The 19342-nt window shown below is 43.6% G+C and overlaps 1 protein-coding gene across 2 annotated transcripts in view; it reads right to left on the bottom strand.

The window, feature by feature from the left end:
* LOC115467811 (sodium-dependent proline transporter-like) overlaps positions 1-19342 on the bottom strand; it is a 110154-nt gene that overhangs the window by 52910 nt on the left and 37902 nt on the right. For both annotated transcript variants that reach the window (XM_030199298.1, XM_030199297.1), the window contains exon 3: positions 17269-17400. In XM_030199298.1, coding sequence (XP_030055158.1) covers positions 17269-17400 — 132 coding nt within the window. The remainder of the gene's footprint in view (positions 1-17268; positions 17401-19342) is intronic.

The raw sequence follows: 19342 nt of genomic DNA on the forward strand, positions 1-19342 counted from the left end.
CCAGTTTTTCCTACATCAGCACACAACTATGGAACGCACTACCAAAAGCTTTGAAAACTACGTACGACCACTTACACTTCAGAAAAACACTAAAAACTCACCTGTTTAAAAAGGCATACCCTACCGATCTAACGTAAATGCCTGATCTCAGCGACACAACAACACTAAAGTTCGTAATGGTCATTAAACAACTATTCCGTTGTACGATTCCTTTATGTGGTCCTACCACATGAACCTTATCTTACCACAATAAAACCTTGTATTTGTTTACTCTGGAGTCTGCAACAACTCTCTGGCACTATGTAAGCCACATTGAGCCTGCAAATAGGTGGGAAAATGTGGGGTACAAATGTAACAAATAAATAAATAAGGAAGACAGCAAAGGTTCTAATGTAAGAATAAACAGGAGGGGGAGGGGAGAGGGAGCACCCCCTATGTGTGCCACGCTCTATGGGGAAGGAATCCGTATGAACACCATTCACCAGCAGAGAAGCATGTGGGTGGACATATGTGTGTACAGCTTCAGAAAACCACCCCTCTGTGCCCACATGGGACAAAGTATGATACAAAAAGGTCCAGTTTACCGGATCGAATGCCTTGGCCGCATCAATTTTTTGCTTTGTACAACTCACAAACTATCTAAACAAACACTCAATACTGCATGATGCCCAATCAGGATTCCGATCAAATCACAGCACAGAAACGGTATTAGTCACCCTTATGACTAAATTTAAACAAATAATAGCAACTGGCAACAATATACTCCTCCTACAATTCGACATGTCAAGTGCCTTTGATATGGTTGACCACGGAATCCTATTACACATACTTGAATATTTTGGCATAGGAGGAAATGTCCTGAACTGGTTCAAGGGGTTCCTAACCCAGCGTTCATATCAAGTTACATCAAATTCAACCACATCTACTGCATGGACACCTGAATGTGGAGTACCACAAGGATCACCCCTCTCACCAACCATTTTCAACCTAATGATGATCCCTTTGGCAAAACTCCTATCAAACCACAACCTCAATCCATATATATACGCCGATGATGTAACAATATACATCCCTTTCAAACAAGACATCAAAGAAATCCACAACAAAATCAATCAAAGTCTACACATCATGAACACATGGGCAGATGCATTTCGTTTGAAATTAAATGCAGAAAAAACTCAATGCCTGATACTCACCTCCCAATACAACACGAACGAATTTACCGCTATAAACACACCAAAATTAAACCTTCCAATCTCAGAAACGCTAAAAATCCTTGGAGTCACTATCGACCGCCACTTAACACTCGAAACTCATGCAAACAATACAACCAAAAAGATGTTCTACTGCATGTGGAAACTGAAAAGAATAAGACCATTCTTCCCAAGATCCGTCTTTCGTAGCCTAGTGCAATCCCTCGTACTCAGTCATCTGGATTACTGCAACTCACTGTACGCAGGTTGCAAAGAGCAAATATTGAGGAAACTTCAAACAGCCCAGAACACAGCAGCCAGACTCATCTTCGGAAAACCAAAATATGAAAGTGCAAAACCCTTACGAGAGAAGCTACACTGGCTTCCACTCAAGGAACGCATGTCGCGTGCCCGGGGACCTTGGCACACTGTCAGGCTTCTTCCCCGGGAGCACTGGTTTCGTGAGTCCTTGGGCCACTACCGTGGAGCGGCAGTGGCAGGCAAGATCACCTACAAGGTAGCGATGAGACAAGACTGGACCGGAACTCCGGACTGGAGTTCTACACCGGAACACTCGGAACTGGAACGCACCGGACGGGTGCGCACTGGAGTGGGGCCCGCTGGACAGGACCCACTGGAGTGGCCCCACTGGACAGGAACATACAGGAGTGAAACCCGCTGGACTGGAACACACTGGAGCGGAACCCGCGGAACTGGAACACCCTGGACCTAGGCTTCACCTACACTTGACTGCCTTCCCCCTCGGGTTGAGCCCTCAGGTTCTGGCAGCCGGTAGGACTTACAGGAACAGCAGGAATGAAGATCCAGGAGTGCCCCCTGGCACCTAGGCGAAGGCAAGGCAGAAAATGTCTGGGTTCCGGCAGCAGGCAGATTCAAAGCAATGGTCAGGACAAGGAACAAAACTACGGCTGGAGCCTCAGTATCAAGGAGAACTGGCAACAGATAGAACAAGGGCAGAAGCTCCAGAAGCAAAAGAAACACACACGGAAAACCAGCAGGCTAAACACAAGAAGACTAGTCAACTGTACAAGCTAGTAGGAAAGCTATGCCCAAGCAAACCAGTCATACACACGAAACATACATAAAGCAAAACACAGGAAAGCTGTACACAGGCTGACAATGCAAAGCTGTGCCCAAGCTACCAAGTCATACACTAGGAACAAACACAGAGCAAACTCAGAGAACTAGGAAAGCTGTACACAAGCTAACAAACAGACGGTGCTTAAGCTGGCTAGTCTAACACTAGGAACAAACACAGAGAACTAGCACTAACTAATCATGCACTGGAAACAAACACAGAGAACCTAACTAATCAAGCACTGGAAACAAACACAGAGAACTAGCAGAGCTAGGCACAGGCTACAAGCCAGACGGTGCCTAAGCTAACTAGTCAAACAAAGAAACTCACACAGAGCAAACACTGAAACTGTGTACAGGGCACTCTATACACCAGGACCTATAGATGAGCAGTAAACACAGAAGGGCTGGAAACCCACAGAGCGATAACCACAGAAGGGCTGAACACCCACAGCGCAATAAACACAGAAGGGCTGGAAACCCACCAAGCGATAAACACAGAAGGGCTGAAAACCCACAGAAGGGTAGGAGACCCACAGAGCAAATAAATACAGAAGGGCTGGAAACCCACAAGCGATAAACACAGAAGGGCTAGAACCCCACAAAGCAAAAGACAAGGAAAGCAAACGGTGCTAACAGCACACTAACCTCGGGACCTAAGGCACTGCGGAGGAAATGGCAATGCAAAGGCCAGGACTGTAGTTTCCAAGTCACTAATAAAGCCCTTCAACACCAGAGCCACAGGTGCAGCAATCACCTTGCAACCAAACAGAGGCTTGACACACAAAGCAGTCATCCCATAGGAAGGAACAGCGGGAGCCATCTTGGATACTGGCAAGGAGGAGGAAGCGGCAGCCATCTTGGAAGAGGCAAAGCCCACACAGGTGAGATTCAGTAGGGCAATCAGCACACAGAGCCAGAGAGAAACTAAGACAGAGACAGACACAGAGACAAGCAGAAGCCAGCACAGCCACTGACTCCCAGAAACAGGGTAAGTATGAGGGTGGTCACGGCCACAGACGTGACAACGCATTACTTTTAAAGTATGCACATTAATCCACACAAAATCATTCACGGCGAAGCTCCAGCCTACATGTCTGAGTTAATAGACTTACCACCCAGAAACGCTAGAAGATCATCCCAAACCTTCCTCAACCTCCACTTCCCTAATTGCAAGGGCGTAAAATAGAAGACGCTACACGCATCAACCTTTTCTCACATGAGCACGCAGTTCTGGAACACACTGCCGCGCAACCTGAGAATGATCTACGAGCAAGCCTCCTTCCACAAATTATTAAAAACCCATCTTTTTGATAAAATTTACGGAAAGAACCAAAACACATAAAGTCCACACTCACTGTTCACTAATGCATCAATACATCAATACATCCATTTCTGAACTCTCACCCCCGTAATCTAACCTCACTCATACCTTTACCCACAGAAATATGTATACCACACATAATGCTTCCCGCTGTCTCCTTCCAATGTTTCAAAGCTTTGATCCATTGTTATATTCTGCAACAATACTTTGATTGTCTTGCATAACTCTTCACAATGTAATCCATAACCGAGCTGTAACAAATTGTACTTCCATCATTCATATCATATTGTAAGCCACACTGAGCCCGCAAAAAGGTGGGAAAATGTGGTATACAAATGCAATAAATAATAATAATAATAATAATGCTGGCTAATAAGATGGAAACAGCCTTTTCCTGACTATAGGCCAAAACATGCAAGGCTTTGTGGACATTTACAACAGACTGTGTTGCCCCACACAAAGCCAACCTGATCCTCAGACACTACAGTAGAGATGTGTTGAAAAATCCTCTCAGCCAAAATACAGGAAAATAATTTTAAATTTACACTGAGTAGAGATATGGGCTGATAAGATTCTGTAGAGTTCCTTGGCTTACCCGACTTCAGCAAGAACGTCACCAACGCTCATTTATGTATCAAGGCAGTACACAGCCTTGTTATAATATGCTAATAAGGGGCCACACAGTTGCTTTCCCAGCATCTTTATAAAATTCACCTGAAATTCGTCAGGGCCAGGGGATTTATGGGCCTGGGTCAGTTTAATCGCCCATTCCTTTGCCTGATCAGGACTATTTAAAAAATCTAGGGCCTCCGGGAAGAAGAACAGCAAACTGGAGGTTTGAAGGTAATCGGAAAATTGATCTGAGGAAAAACCCACCCTCTTCCGATGAATATCCAGAAAATAATTCCGTAAGATCCTCGCCATCTCCTCAACACGAACATGGGTGACCCTGTCCTTGGATTGCATGGCCAAAATCTGATGTCTCCATCGCCAGACCTTGGTAACCTGCACTAACATCTTCTCAAATTTGTTCCTGAAGCGATGGAATTTATATTTCCGATATAGCAAAGACCTTTGAACCCTCCCATGTAAAAGAAAATTCAAAGCCACTTGGGTAGCCAAAAATTGCTCCTTGTTAGCAGAGGTAGGGGCATGGATGTATGCCACCTGAGCCTCATGCAAGGCTTGTTTTAAGGTAATAATGCCCTGATTGATATGTTTGTTTCAAGCACTAGGGTAGGACAAGATGTCACCATGCAAGACAGTTTTAGCGGCCTCCCCAAAATAGAATAGGACCCGTAGCATACTGGCCATTAGTTTGACAATAAGTTTCCCATTTATTGAGTAAGTATATCTGAAAATTAACATCTCGATAGAGGTAAGATGGAAACTGCCATAGCCTAGCTTGTTGATAAAAGGACTCCAACTGGAGGTCCACCCAAATCATAAAATGATCTGATATTTCTACCGGACCGATCTCTGCTTGCAATACATCAGAAAAACATTGGACAGACATCAGGATGTAGTCCAGCCTAGAAAAAGAGCCATGAGCTCGCGTGAGGCGAGTATAATCGCACAGCTGGGGCTGTAAAAGATGCCACGAATTCTCTAAAGCAAAAAGCCTTACAAAAGGAGCGCAGGAGACCTACCTGACTGTGGGGAGGAGCCGCAGGGGCAGCAGGCCTGTCCATTAAAGGATCCATAACCATATTAAAAACTCTCAAAACAAGCAGAGGTTGACTGAGGTAAGGGGAGGAAAGTTGAGTCAGGTGGGCTAGAAACTGAGGATCAGGTTGGTTCATCCCATCTTTACCTTGCAACATTAACTTTAAAAAGATCTGGCCAGGACAACTGCACAACACTGGAGAGATTTGTGTGCGAAGATTATCAATAGAAATCAAACAAAATAAAACATGGAAAAGAAAATAAGATGATACCTTTTTTATTGGACATAACTTAATACATTTCTTGATTAGCTTTCGAAGGTTGCCCTTCTTCCTCAGATCGGAAATAAGCAAATGCTGTGCGAAGATTGCAACTCCACTATGAGGCTCATTTTCAAAGCACTTAGCCTCCCAAAGTTCCATAGAAACCTATGGAACTTAGCCTCCCAAAGTGCTTTGAAAATATGCCTCCATGTCTACTCCCTGAGGAAGACTAGTACACCTTGCCCACCCACCGACGCTGAAGCTTAAGATGTTCCACATCACTTAGTCGTGTCTCCTGAAGACATTCTATGTCAGCCCTAGCATGGGTCAAAGGAGACAAAATTTTAGTCCACACGATAGGGAAAGTGATACCACCTACATTCCAAGATATCAGTCTTTTACTGAGAGTACTCGGGGGGGTCAAAGAAAAAGAAAAGATACACAGAAAAAGAACCCCTGGGAGCCAAGCCTCTCCCAGAGAGAAATCATCCTGAAGGAGGCAGAAAAAGATAGGTGAGAAAAATCCTGCTGCAAAGGAGTACAAGGCCCACTGGTGAAAACCGTAAGCAACAGAACCCACAAAAAGTCCCAATCAAGAATGAAAAGAACACACAGAATCTTCCCTCCCAACCCATCCCCCTTAAAATTCACACACACGGGCCCAAACAGACCATGCACATAAACCACCCACCACAACACACACCCAGACTCAACCCCCTCCCTCCACACACCCAAAATCCAAATCCCCCATACAATCCCACTCATTCAAACTAATGCACCTACCCCCTTAGAAAAAGAAGGAGGAGCAATGAAGTCACATGAACATTGCAGAGAGCCCCTGACTCAAGCTAAATGAATAAAATGGGCCTCAAAGTATCAAAGCATCAGATACCCCGAAAACCTGAAGGGAGGAAAAAGGGAAAAAAAAATATACACCAATAGTCACCAAACAGAAAGCCACCCCAGCATGAAAATAACAACGGGAAAGGACACTGAAAAGTCAAGGATCAAATAAGATACAAGCAAATATTGCTAAACATCAAACGGAGACCGTCACTGAGCAGAGCCAAGGCTAAAGCCAGCATCTGGACCACCATGAAAACAATCAGGGATTTGCCTGAGCATCTCTGTCCTCCAGGGTGTTTACAAAGTCTTGAGACGCTGCTATAATATCCAAAGTGATCCAGCAGCCTGTATGAAAAATCTTAAGGATAGCAGGATAAAGCAACATGAAACGCTTGCTCAGTGGTGTAAAAGCATGCCTCGTCTCCACCAAATAATAATCCTGAAAAATTTGCACTCTAGCCTCTTCATAGCACAGTCTCACAAGGGCCACCTTGTGAGAATAATTGTGAATTTTAGCAATCAGAACGCGTGGATGGACTTAACTGTCATGCTGACGTCCAAGGGAATGGGCCCGCTCCAGACACACTGGACAGGAAACGAGGTTTCCAACCATTGCTCAAGCACAGGGATAAGTCTGGCTTCAGGGATGGTTTCCGGCTGGCCGACAAAGCGAAGGTTGTCCCTGCGGGAGAGATTCTCCTGGTCTTCCAGTTTCATGGCCTGTGCACAGAGTTGCTCCAGCAGGGATTCCACCTCTGCGGTCTCGAGTTTGCCCGTACAGTGCAAGGTCTCAGCTAGAAGGCCTCCAAATTTTTAATCTGTCCAGAGATTTGCACCAGTTGTGGATCTAGCGCCTGGATCACCACCACGGCGAGTGTTGAAATATATTCTGCAATAAGTGGTAGAATCTTTTCCCCTCCTCCATCCACCATTTTGTCCTCAGAGACTTTAGATTTTCCATTTTTCCCCGCTGTTGGCCCTTAGTGCTCATCTCAGCACTGGCTTTAGTCAGACATGTTGGAATGTATTGTATTTTACATGCATTGCCTGTCACCTATTATTTCTCTGTGATTACTCTGTGACCTCTGATGTGAATTACTTAGAGAGGTCACACAGCTATGCAACTTCCTGTGGGGGTTAGATGCAGCAGATGCAGCACATGCAGCACATGGAGCACATGGAGCTCATGATCTCTCCTAACCTGAGAGGATCTATGGTGGTGTGAGCATCCATTACCATCTAAGCACATGGAAGGAACTGATAATACAAATGTATAATAATATGTATATATAAGCCTGTCTGATTATAATCTAACTACAAACTGTGAGTAAACAGATGTTTTGTTACTTCAACTTTAAAGTGACTCAGCAGTGAATTATTCAGGGATGAATGAGAGAGAGATGAAGAAAGAAATTAACATTTCTAAAGCTGAAGCTGTGTGTACTAAAATCTGCTAATTATTTACTACAAATAATCCAACAAAAGGGTTATGGGCCCAGGGCCAGGAATTGAAAAAGAAGAGAAATATTACCAGGCAGAAAAAAAGGCCACATTTTTCTCTTAAGTTTTAAAGGAAAGATTCAGTCTGTCTCTCTCTCCCCCCACACAGCAGACAGAAGGCTAAGAAAATGGCTGAGGGAAGAAATTCACCATTTTTCTATTCTCTCAAGGTGCCTAAATTAACTGAGTTTAATTATCAGCATTGGGAATTAAGATTCATATGTCTCCTTCGAGCAAAAGGATTAAATATATGCTTAGACCAAGACAGAACAGCTGAAAATATGGCTGAATGGGACAATGCAAACTATTATGTGAAGTGCATGCTTTTGGAAGCTCTCTCAGAGAAACAAGCCATATTAGTGGAGGGAAAAGATACACCAAAGGACATTTTATATAAACTGAGAACTATGTATGCAACTACATATGCAAAGCAGCAACCAATTTGGTTGGCAGAGTTGAATGAAACCAAATTAAGGGATAAAAGTAAATGTAATGATCACATTATGCATCTTATGTCTTCATTTCAAAAGCTAGAACTTTCTGGAATTCCCATGTGTGATGCATTGAAAAGAGCATTTCTTTTTACCTCACTATCAAAGAAGTTTGATGTTTTTAGGTCTGTAAATGAGGCCATTGAAGGGCAATCTTTTGAACAGACAACATCAAAACTAAGGCAGGAATGCATAATAAATGATTCTGAGGAGATGTGTTCTCAAAGCAAGTCAGAGAGAAATGAAACAAATTTCTTGGCAAAGAACAGAGGAAGGCGGAGCTATGGGAAAACTCCACCCAAGGGCAAGCTGATTTGCTACTCATGTGGAAAGGAGGGACATGTATCTAAATGGTGTAAGGAAACACAAAACACTCCCTCTAGCTCACCTAAGCCAATGGAACTAAAGAATTTTCAAACCAGGAAATGTATGAAGGACAAAGATAAACACAAGGGCTTTCTAATGGCAGAAAAATCTTTGACTATGGTAAATAATAATTCAAATGAAAGTACTTGGATTTTGGATTCGGGGAGCACATGCCATTTAACCAATTGTAAGAATTTCTTTCAGGAAATGTGTCCAGAAGAAAGTATTCTTAAAACTGCAAACGCAGGGACTGCTAAGATCCAAGCAAAAGGTATTGGATTCTTAAAATGCAAAGTGTCTAATGAAGTTAAAGAAATTCCTGTAAGTGATGTCTTGTATATTCCCCAAGCAGTTTGCAATATGCTTAGTGTATCTACATTAGATAAGAAGGGATTTGTGATTCATTTTGAAAACAGTAAGTGCACAATCTCTAAAAATGATGAAGTGTATGCTGAAGCTTTTATGCATAATGATGTTTATAAGCTGAACATTTCAGGTGAAGCCTCACATATGGCGCAAGTAAGGAAGAATGATGGTAAATGTAGTCTGGAAATCTGGCATCGCCGCCTGGGACATCGTGATTCTAAGGTGATCCAGGATCTTTACAGTAAGCAACTAGCCACTGGCATTCAGATAAGTGCAGATGCTGGTAAAATGGAGAAATGCATAGACTGTGTTACTCAAAAAGGTGTGAGACCCTCATTTCCTGCATACACAGGAAATAGGAGTAATAAAGTGCTGGACTTAATACACAGTGACTTATGTGGACCGTTTAATATCCCATCATTGGGAAATAACAGATTTGTGCTAATATTCTTGGATGATTTCTCTAGATACTGTGTGGCCTATTTGCTGAAAGAAAAAAGTCAAGTCACAGACATGCTGAAGAAATACGTAGCCATGGTGAGCAATAAATTTGAAAGAAAACCAAAGGTTCTTCAGACCGACAATGGTGGTGAGTTCACTTCACAAAGCATGCGCACATTTCTAGAACAAGAAGGCATTCAACATATCACAACAGTAGCTTATACACCAGAGCAAAATTCTGTTGCAGAGAGAAAATTTAGGTCACTTGTGGAAATGACCAGATGTATGCTGTCAGATAGCAATCTCCCTAAAAGACTATGGGGGGAAGCCATTCTCACAGCAGTGTACCTACAAAACAGAATGCCAACTAAAGGCGCTGAGCGCACACCACATGAGACATGGCATGGTAGGAAGCCAAACCTTTCACACATAAGAACATTTGGAAGTACAGCATATGCTCATGTACCAAAGCAAAGAAGGCATAAGCTGGATTCCACAACAGAAAGGGGCATTTTAGTTGGCTATGCTCCAGGACACAAAGGATATAGAATTTTGAATCTGAAAACTGGCATTGTTGGCATAAGACATGTTACATATTTTGATGAAAACAAAAGGGTTGATAAAGGCTGGATTATCCCAGATGAGCCTTATCATCCAGAATATGAAACTAGAACCATAATAGACATGCCAGTGTATATAAATGCCATACCAAGGCAGATGTCTGAAAGCAACTCATCTGTATCTAACGAGGAACAGGCAGAGGAAGCAGACACAGAAAGGATCATTGAAGAAGACAGTACAGTTGGAGAAGGGGAATCAATTGGAGAAGGACTCTCAGATTTAGAGGATGCGGAAAGGTCAGACCAACCTGTTGTCAGACGCTCATCCAGGGAAAACAAAGGTGTTCCACCCCCAAGACTGTCTTACTTAACAAAGTCAGCAGAAGCTCAAGAGCCCTTAACATGGGATGAGATTGAGAAAATGCCAGCAGAAGAAGCTGCTGAATGGCATAAAGCTGCACAAGAAGAAATTGATGCATTGGATAAAAATAATACTTGGATTCTTACAGAATTACCTCCTGGCAAGAAAGCTATAGGATGCAAATGGGTATTCAAGTTAAAAAGGAATGCACAAGGAAAAGTGGAAAGGTATAAAGCCAGATTAGTCGCAAAGGGATATCTTCAAAAATATGGAGAAGATTTTGATGAAGTGTTTGCACCTGTAGTGAAACACACGACAATCAGAACACTTCTGAGCATTGCAGTCTCAAAAGGCATGCAAGTCAAACACATTGATGTGAAAACAGCGTTTCTTCACGGAGATATAACTGAGGACTTGTACATGGAACAGCCAACAGGTTTCATAAATACAAAACAAAGACAGCTAGTGTGTAAATTAAACAAAGGTCTTTATGGATTAAAGCAAAGTGCAAAATGTTGGAATGATAAATTGCATGAAATATTGACAAATTTAGGATTTAAGCAAGGTGAAGCAGATAAATGTTTGTACACTAGGTGCAGAAATGGACAATATGCATACATTTTAGCTTTTGTTGATGATCTGCTCATTGCAAGCAAAAGTGAGCAAGAGTACAAGGACATTGTAAAGTGTTTAAACCTCAATGTTGAGATAAAAGAACTGGGTAATGTGTCATACTATCTTGGTATAGAAATTGAGAAACAAAATGATGGTTCTTATCTTCTAAGCCAGAAGCAGAAAATAAATGAGCTTATTGAAAGTTTAGGTATGCAAGATGCCCAAGTTGTAAGCACTCCCATGATCACTGATTTTCTGAAGGATGAAACAGTAAGAGAACCTTTACCAGATAACATCCAATATAGATCAGCCATAGGTAAGCTTTTATATCTAGCTACCACGTACAGGGCTGATATAGCAAATGCAGTAGGAATTTTGAGCAGAAGGGTCAGCTCACCTACCAAATCAGATTGGACTGCAGTTAAAAGGATGGTAAGGTATTTAAAGGGTACCATTGATTGTAAATTAAAGATTTCAGCCAATAGTAATCCAAAACTAATATGTTACTGTGATTCAGATTGGGCAGGGGATCATTCTGATTATAAATCCACAAGTGGATATGTGTTTATGTATGGAAATGTACAAATTTCATGGGCCAGTCATAAACAAAGTATTGTGAGTCTGTCTTCTACAGAAGCTGAATACGTGGCTGTATCGGAAGCGTGCAGAGAACTGATGTGGATTGAAAAACTTTTGCTGGATTTCGGAATAGCTGAAAAGAGACCAATCCAGATAATGGAAGATAATCAGAGCTGCATCAGGCTGTCACAGAATGACAAGGTTCAGTCACGCACCAAGCACATCGCAACGAAATACCACAACGTGCGAGAGTTGGTGAAAGAAGGGGTCATCAGTCTACACTATTGTCACACCAGTGAGATGACAGCTGACATCATGACCAAACCGTTACCCAGAGAACATTTTGTGAATCTGCGTATAAAGCTTGGACTTTGTATGAATAAATAATTGCATGACAGTTATGCATGAGAAGGGGTTTGTTGGAATGTATTGTATTTTACATGCATTGCCTGTCACCTATTATTTCTCTGTGATTACTCTGTGACCTCTGATGTGAATTACTTAGAGAGGTCACACAGCTATGCAACTTCCTGTGGGGGTTAGATGCAGCAGATGCAGCACATGCAGCACATGGAGCACATGGAGCTCATGATCTCTCCTAACCTGAGAGGATCTATGGTGGTGTGAGCATCCATTACCATCTAAGCACATGGAAGGAACTGATAATACAAATGTATAATAATATGTATATATAAGCCTGTCTGATTATAATCTAACTACAAACTGTGAGTAAACAGATGTTTTGTTACTTCAACTTTAAAGTGACTCAGCAGTGAATTATTCAGGGATGAATGAGAGAGAGATGAAGAAAGAAATTAACATTTCTAAAGCTGAAGCTGTGTGTACTAAAATCTGCTAATTATTTACTACAAATAATCCAACAAGACATCTATCCATAAACTAGCAGAAGGTAAGAAATGACAAAAAGAAAAAGAAAAAGAAAAAAAACAACAGATCCACATAACAATTATGAGGTTGGGGGGGGGGGGCTCAGGAGCAAGGCCACGTCCTGCTGCTCCTACTGCATCACATCAGGGCCTCAGAAAGACAGAACCAGGCCTGGGGCAGGACAGGACTACTGCAGCTGCAACTGTCCCCCACCACCACCACCAATTGGGCCGCCACCCCCTGCCCCTCTTACCTTCCTGCGTCTGCTTCTCCCTTGGTCTGTCACTCTCCTGCTCCTGTGTAGCAGGAGAGAGACAGACCCTGGAGCTGTGCCCCCCTTGGAGGCTGGGCCTGGGGAATCTTGCCCTCCCCTCTCAGCAGCCCTACATGACGTGGGGGGAGAGCATTTTCTATATGATGTCTAAGTTGGACTTTGGATGTTTTGTAATAAACGTCTGAAATCCAAATAGGAAATATGGGCATTTTCGAAATAGCAAAACATCTTATCTATTTTTTCTTTCCAAAAATGGTCACATGTAAGATGTTTTCATGTTCTGTGCATTTATCTTTTTGGGCCATTTTTGGAAAAAAAAAGTCCAAGTGAAAAACGTAGAAAATCACGCTATTGGGATGTAGGAGGGGCCTGCATTCTTAGTAGACTGGTCCTCCAGACATCTCAGGAGAGCAATAAGGCCCCTAGGGGGCACTGCAGTGGACTCCATTTAAAAGCTCCCATTACCCCTTATACTGTATGCTGGGCCCTCCAAACCCACCAAAAACCTACTGTACCCAACTATAGACCACTATGATAGTCCTTATTTATTTATTACATTTGTACCCCACATTTTCCCACCTATTTGCAGGCTCAATGTGGCTTACATAGTACCGTAAAGGCGTTCGCCAAATCCGATAGAGAAACAAATACAAGTTGATGTTGTGGTCGAATAAGGTTTACGTGTGTCAGACTCAATAGGGATTGAAGAGAGGAAGGATTATGTAGTGTCCATTACGAGCTTTGGTTTTGCTGTGTTGCAGGGTTCAGGCACCTATGTTGGGTCAGTAGGGTATGCCTTTTTGAACAGGGTGGTTTTTAGTGATTTCCTGAAGTTTAGATGGTCATAGGTTGTTTTCATAGCTCTTGGCAGTGCAATCCATAGTTGTGTGCTTATATAGGAGAAGCTGGAAGCATAAGTTGATTTGTATTTGAGTCCTTTGCACTTTGGGCAGTGGAGGTTTAGATATGTTCGTGATGATCCGAATATGTTTCTTGTTGGTAGGTCTATGAGGTCTGTCATGTATCCTGGGACTTCGCCGTAGATGATTTTATGGACCAGTGTGTAAATTTTGAAGGTAATATGTTCTTTGATTGGGAGCCAGTGCAGTTTTTCTGGGAGGGGTTTGGCACTTTCGAATCGAGTTTTTCCAAATATGGGCCTGGCTGCTTCTGGGTGAAGAGGTCACTTATATGTGGGTACAGTGGGCTTCTGGTGAGTTTTGGAGGGCTCACAGTTTCCATCACAAGTGTATAGAGTGGAATATGGGCCTGGGTCCACCTTTCTACAGTGCACTACACCTACCACCTACCAGGGACCTGTATGCTGCTCTAATGGACCTGGCTATAACATCCAAGGCTGTCATAGAAGCTGGTGAGTACTATTTTTATTCATATTTTTGGGGGGGGGGAGGGGGTGGGATTGGGTCATCATCCCTGAATTCCTCCAGTGGTCATCTGGTCGTTTAGGGCACTTTTTTGTGTGCCTTATTAGTTAGATATACAGGTCTAGAACAAAACGTTTTAAGTTTCAGCCTTAGATGTTTTCGTTTTGTTCCATTATGGCTGTAAAACGTCCAAGTGTTAAGCGTGCCCATAGGCGGTCGGTGGCCCAACTGTTTGGGGAGGCTAAAGGGGGCGGGGTTAGGGGTGGGGCCAGGGGCGGGGCTTACATCCATAATTGTCTGACAACATAGAAAAAAAAACTAAAAAATAAGTCACAATTAATACCTTTTATTAAATTTAGATATTAAATATGTATCGTATGTCAAAGAATAAAGTGGTTGCTCAAAGCATGCACTAACCACAATTGCTCAACTGCAAAACACTATGCACAAATTTGTGCAAAAACACACTCATAAACCTTACTGTAAACACTCGGCAGACCCTAATAAACCAATATACCACCCATACGGAAAATGCAGACCGTCAACAATATGAAACAAGGGATCATAATATCACAATTCTCATGTAGAGCCACAAAACACCCTTTTAGGGTGGAAAGTGTTCACAATTAGCTCCTTTTATGAATGACTATATGTAGATTCTTCAAGAGGTAGTGTGTCATGATTTTGGCTCTAAAACCCTTTCTGATGATTTGGTGCCACCTCAGTAAAGGCCAATACACAATCTCTCCACTGCAAAACACTATACACAAACTTGTGCAAAAACACACTCATAACCTTACCAAACCATAACAGCACTAATTCCAAGGACAGGACAAGCTACAACCTTATGCATGGAAAGGCAGCACTGTAATTACACCGGGCTCTAAAACACCAGTACACAACCTAGTGAAACCAAAATAAAACAAAAAGGGCTGCAAATACTTCACACTAGCAGAATACTGCACCTTGATCACATGAAAAACACATGACAACAGATATGAAGGCAAAATACTGAACTGGAAAGTTACCTCAAGAAGTCAGACTCAGCATGCAGCAATACTAGAAAAATTGAAACTTACATGCAAAACATCACAGATGCACATTTCCAAAAGCTGACATATTGCAGTTAATAAATTCTGACTTTTTTCTACCTTTGTTGTCTGATCATTTAGTTTTTCTATTCGCTTTGGTCCCAGTGTCTTCTGTTTTATGCAGTGTCTTCTTTCCATTTGATATTTTTTCTCTCACCATGTCCACCATCCTCCTGTGTCCTTATGAGTACTGTCTACCATCTGTAGCCCTGTCCTTATCCTTCAGTGTCCCAATCCAGCTCTTAAATTCATCAGTTTACCCTCCATCCATATCCAGCATTTCTCCTCACTCCCCTCCATCTCCATGTGCATAAACTTTCCTCCCCTCCATCCATGTCCAGCACCATCCCTCTTTCTCTCCTACCCTTCCATCCACTGTCATCCCTCTTTCTCTCTTCATCCTTCCACCCATTACCCTCTCCCAATCCTTTCATCCATTGTCTCCCTCTATCTCCCCTTCCTTCTAGACAGTTCTCTCTCGACCCTTTTCCATTCAGCATGTCCTCTTTCACCCCATCCTTCCAGTGTCATCCTCTTTCCCTTCCTACCAGCATCTTCCCTCATTCTGCCCCCTCCTTCCAGCATTTTTCCTCTTTCTCCCTCCTTTCATCCAGCCAGCATTTCTCAGTCTGACAGCTAGGGTCTCCCCCAGTTTCTCCCCAGCAGCTTCTCTTTCTCTCCTGCCCATGTCCCCTCTTTCTCTCCCCATCTCTTTCTGGCTCTCTCCTGCTTTATTCCATGTCCCTGGCTGTCCCCTGCTCCTTTGCATGGCCCCTCTTTCTCTCCCCATCTCTTTCTGGCTCTCCCCTGCTTTATTCCATGTCCCTGGCTGTCCCCTGCTCCTTTCCATGGCCCCTCTTTCTCTCCCCATCTCTTTCTGGCTCTCCCCTGCTTTTTTTCTATGTCCCTGGCTGTCCCCTGCTCCTTTCCATGGCCCCTCTTTTTCTCCCCATCTCTTTCTGGCTCTCCCCTGCTTTTTTTCTATGTCCCTGGCTCTCCCCTGCTCCTTTCCATGGCCCCTCTTTCTCTCCCCATCTCTTTCTGGCTCTCCCCTGCTTTATTCCATGTCCCTGGCTGTCCCCTGCTCCTTTCCATGGCCCCTCTTTCTCTCCCCATCTCTTTCTGGCTCTCCCCTGTTTTTTTCCATGTCCCTGGCTCTCCCCTGCTCTTTCCCATGGCCCCTCTTTCTCTCCCTATCGCTCTCTGGCTCTCCACTGCTCTTATCCATGCCCCCTGGCTCTCCTCTGCTCTCCCTCTCTCTCCTCCTACCATTTCCCGCCAGTGACCATGTTCTCTTCGGCCCGGGCCTCTTTGCTGCAGCGCTGACAGAAGAAGAAAAAGAAGCGCGGGGCCGCTGCAGCCTTCAGACATGCGCTGTCGGCTCTGCCGGTCCTCTGCCCCCGGAACGGGAAATTGACGTCACGGGGCAGAGACCGGCAGAGCAGACAGCGCATGTCTGAAGGCTGCTGCGGCAGTGGCACCGCGCTTCTTTTTCTTCTTCTGTTATGCTGGCTGTACGTCTCGTTCCCGGCTGCCGCAGAAGATTTGGACTCGGGAGTCGTCTCGGGCTTCATTTAGAGAAGGAGGTAGGCGGGGCAGGTCACAGCTGGGCTGGGGAGGCTTAGCCTCCCCAAGCCTCTTATACGGGGCGCCTATGAGCGTGCCCTAAGCCCGCCTCTGACATGCCCCCTTGTGATCTGGATGCACTGCAGACGAATTGCATAGATAAACGTCTGTAAAATAGGTTTCGAAAACACCAATTTGGATGTTTTGAGAAGAAATTCATCCAAATGCTGCTTTATGACACTTTTTGGACGTTTTTCTCTTTCAAAAATGAGCCCCATAGGCGCTTAGTTGCCTTCTAAAAGCAGGCCCCCTGGTATATAATTACCCTCTAAATGTAAAATTGTAGCTAGGGTTGTTAAAAATGCAGCTGTTCTGCTTTTCCCAGCTGTGCTTTACCTTTGAGGATGGGGCAGCACTTCCAGACAGTGATGGGCCCAGCAGCTCCGTACTGGCCCAGACTGAGCTCCATGAGGAAGAGCGGCAGCCCGGTGAACAGCAGCATGATGGAATAGGGAATCAGGAAGGCCCCTGAGAGAGAGAGAGAGAGAAAGAGAGCATCAAACACACGTAAAAACATCATGGAGCCCCCTCCCCGTCTACTGCTGCTCCCCCACTGGCATCTTGCTGAAGATCCAAATGTAGGTCTCTGAAATACTTTACAGCATGTCAGGTAATATAATTAGTTCAAACTATTAATTATAATTATTTGGTGCAACTGTTCTATTCCTATGGGACTCTAAATCTGTTCAGGCTTGCGTGAGGGCCCTGGAGGGAATGTTTGATCCAGACAGAGATGCACCACTGTGAATAAAGGACAACTACTATCCAGTTAAACACCGACAGCATTTGACTCCACCAGCCATCATATATCCCAGATGCAGGATGCAGTATTTGTATTGTTCCAGGATGTTGTAATAAAAACCCCTTCAATGAAAATCAATGGACTTCTGCATCATTATAGCTAAATCAAGCAAGGGTGTCTCTCCACGTAACCCCTGAGCTCGATGCAAAATATCCATAGGATCCATGTTCAATGCAGCAACACACTGGGAGGCCAGGTCCCTCCCTCTACTCCTCCTGTGGTCTCCCTACATGGCTCTGCACTGCTGTGGACTGGTAGCCTGTCAACCTCTTCAAGAGAAGAGCGTTTTGAGGCTTTGGGAGAGAGAACTGCTGAAAATGGGGAGGGGGGAGTAAATTGTGTCTTTATGCTTGGACAGACTAGATGGACCATTCAGGTCTTTATCTGCCGTCACTTACTATGTTACTAGGTTACTCTAGATTTTACTGAGTTATATCAGACATACAAAGATGAATGATTAAACATCTTCTAGCAACTGAGAGGTGAAAATCTAAAAGATTGGGAAATAAAATCGCTTGTTCCCATGGAAGGGGATTTCTTGGACAAGGCATGAGAAATAGTAATTAGAGAAAAACTCACATCTCAAAGACAAGCTTGTGTTTGTAAATATAAAGTGAGGACAGGCTAGGCCCCAGTTTTGACTAATTTTCATCTAAAGATCCTATGACCCTCTTGGGATGCCCTGCTAGATGTGAAGGTTCACTAAGAGACACACACCTGTCATTTTCCCAGTTCACTGTTGGTTGTGTATACCCAGGATCGTTTCATTGCTGAACCTGACTCTTCCCCCCTCCCCCCCAAAAAACTGGTCATCTATTACAAACTTTGGACCTCTCTGCTCCTCTCTTTACTTTCCTCTTTAACAGCGAGGTCTTTGCAATTCCTCATTGTAATTCTATCATGTATTTTACCATCATGTAACCAAAACGTCTGCTAAAACAAATGTATACTCTTTTCTATTTCCAGTATCCACGATGAATTTTTAAGCCACATTGAGCCTGCAAAAACGTGGGATAATGTGGGATACAAATGTAATAATAATAATAATGTCACCTGATGAAATGAGCTGTGCTGTCCTGGTTAATTTTCTCTATCTGGATGTGCTGCTTCTATGGAAAATGCCTGGATTCTATGGCTTGGAAACAAAATGGCCCTCAATGCTTCAGGGTAATATGAGAACTCTAATGAAAGCAATATGTAAATTGCTTATCTAAATTTGCACATGCTAGCTGTGGATACATGCTGTATGTAAGCTTTGTTCCACAAGCTATGGACTTTGCTCCTGCCCCTTCACCCCACTGGAGCACAAGGAATGTCAGGTAGGCCTGGGGAGGGGTATGCATCTGGGATGACTGGGGGGGGGGGGGGTGTTACCTCATCAGCCGGGTGGAAGGGAACTGTGTATTTCGGGTGGGGTGGGGGAAGAGGGGGCACCAAATTTGGCTTGAACTGGTATCCACTTAATTCAGACTGGTGCTTGGTTAAATCTCCGCATAAAAACTTAAAACAGCCTTTTTTCTGTCTTAACTTTATGCATTTGCTCAGCCAGTTAGCAGACTAAAAATTCACCCTCGCATAAGGGGATCTGTCATTTTCTACTCCTCGATT

This window comes from Microcaecilia unicolor, chromosome 4 (assembly GCF_901765095.1).
Source record: "Microcaecilia unicolor chromosome 4, aMicUni1.1, whole genome shotgun sequence".
In the NCBI taxonomy this organism is placed as follows: domain Eukaryota; kingdom Metazoa; phylum Chordata; class Amphibia; order Gymnophiona; family Siphonopidae; genus Microcaecilia; species Microcaecilia unicolor.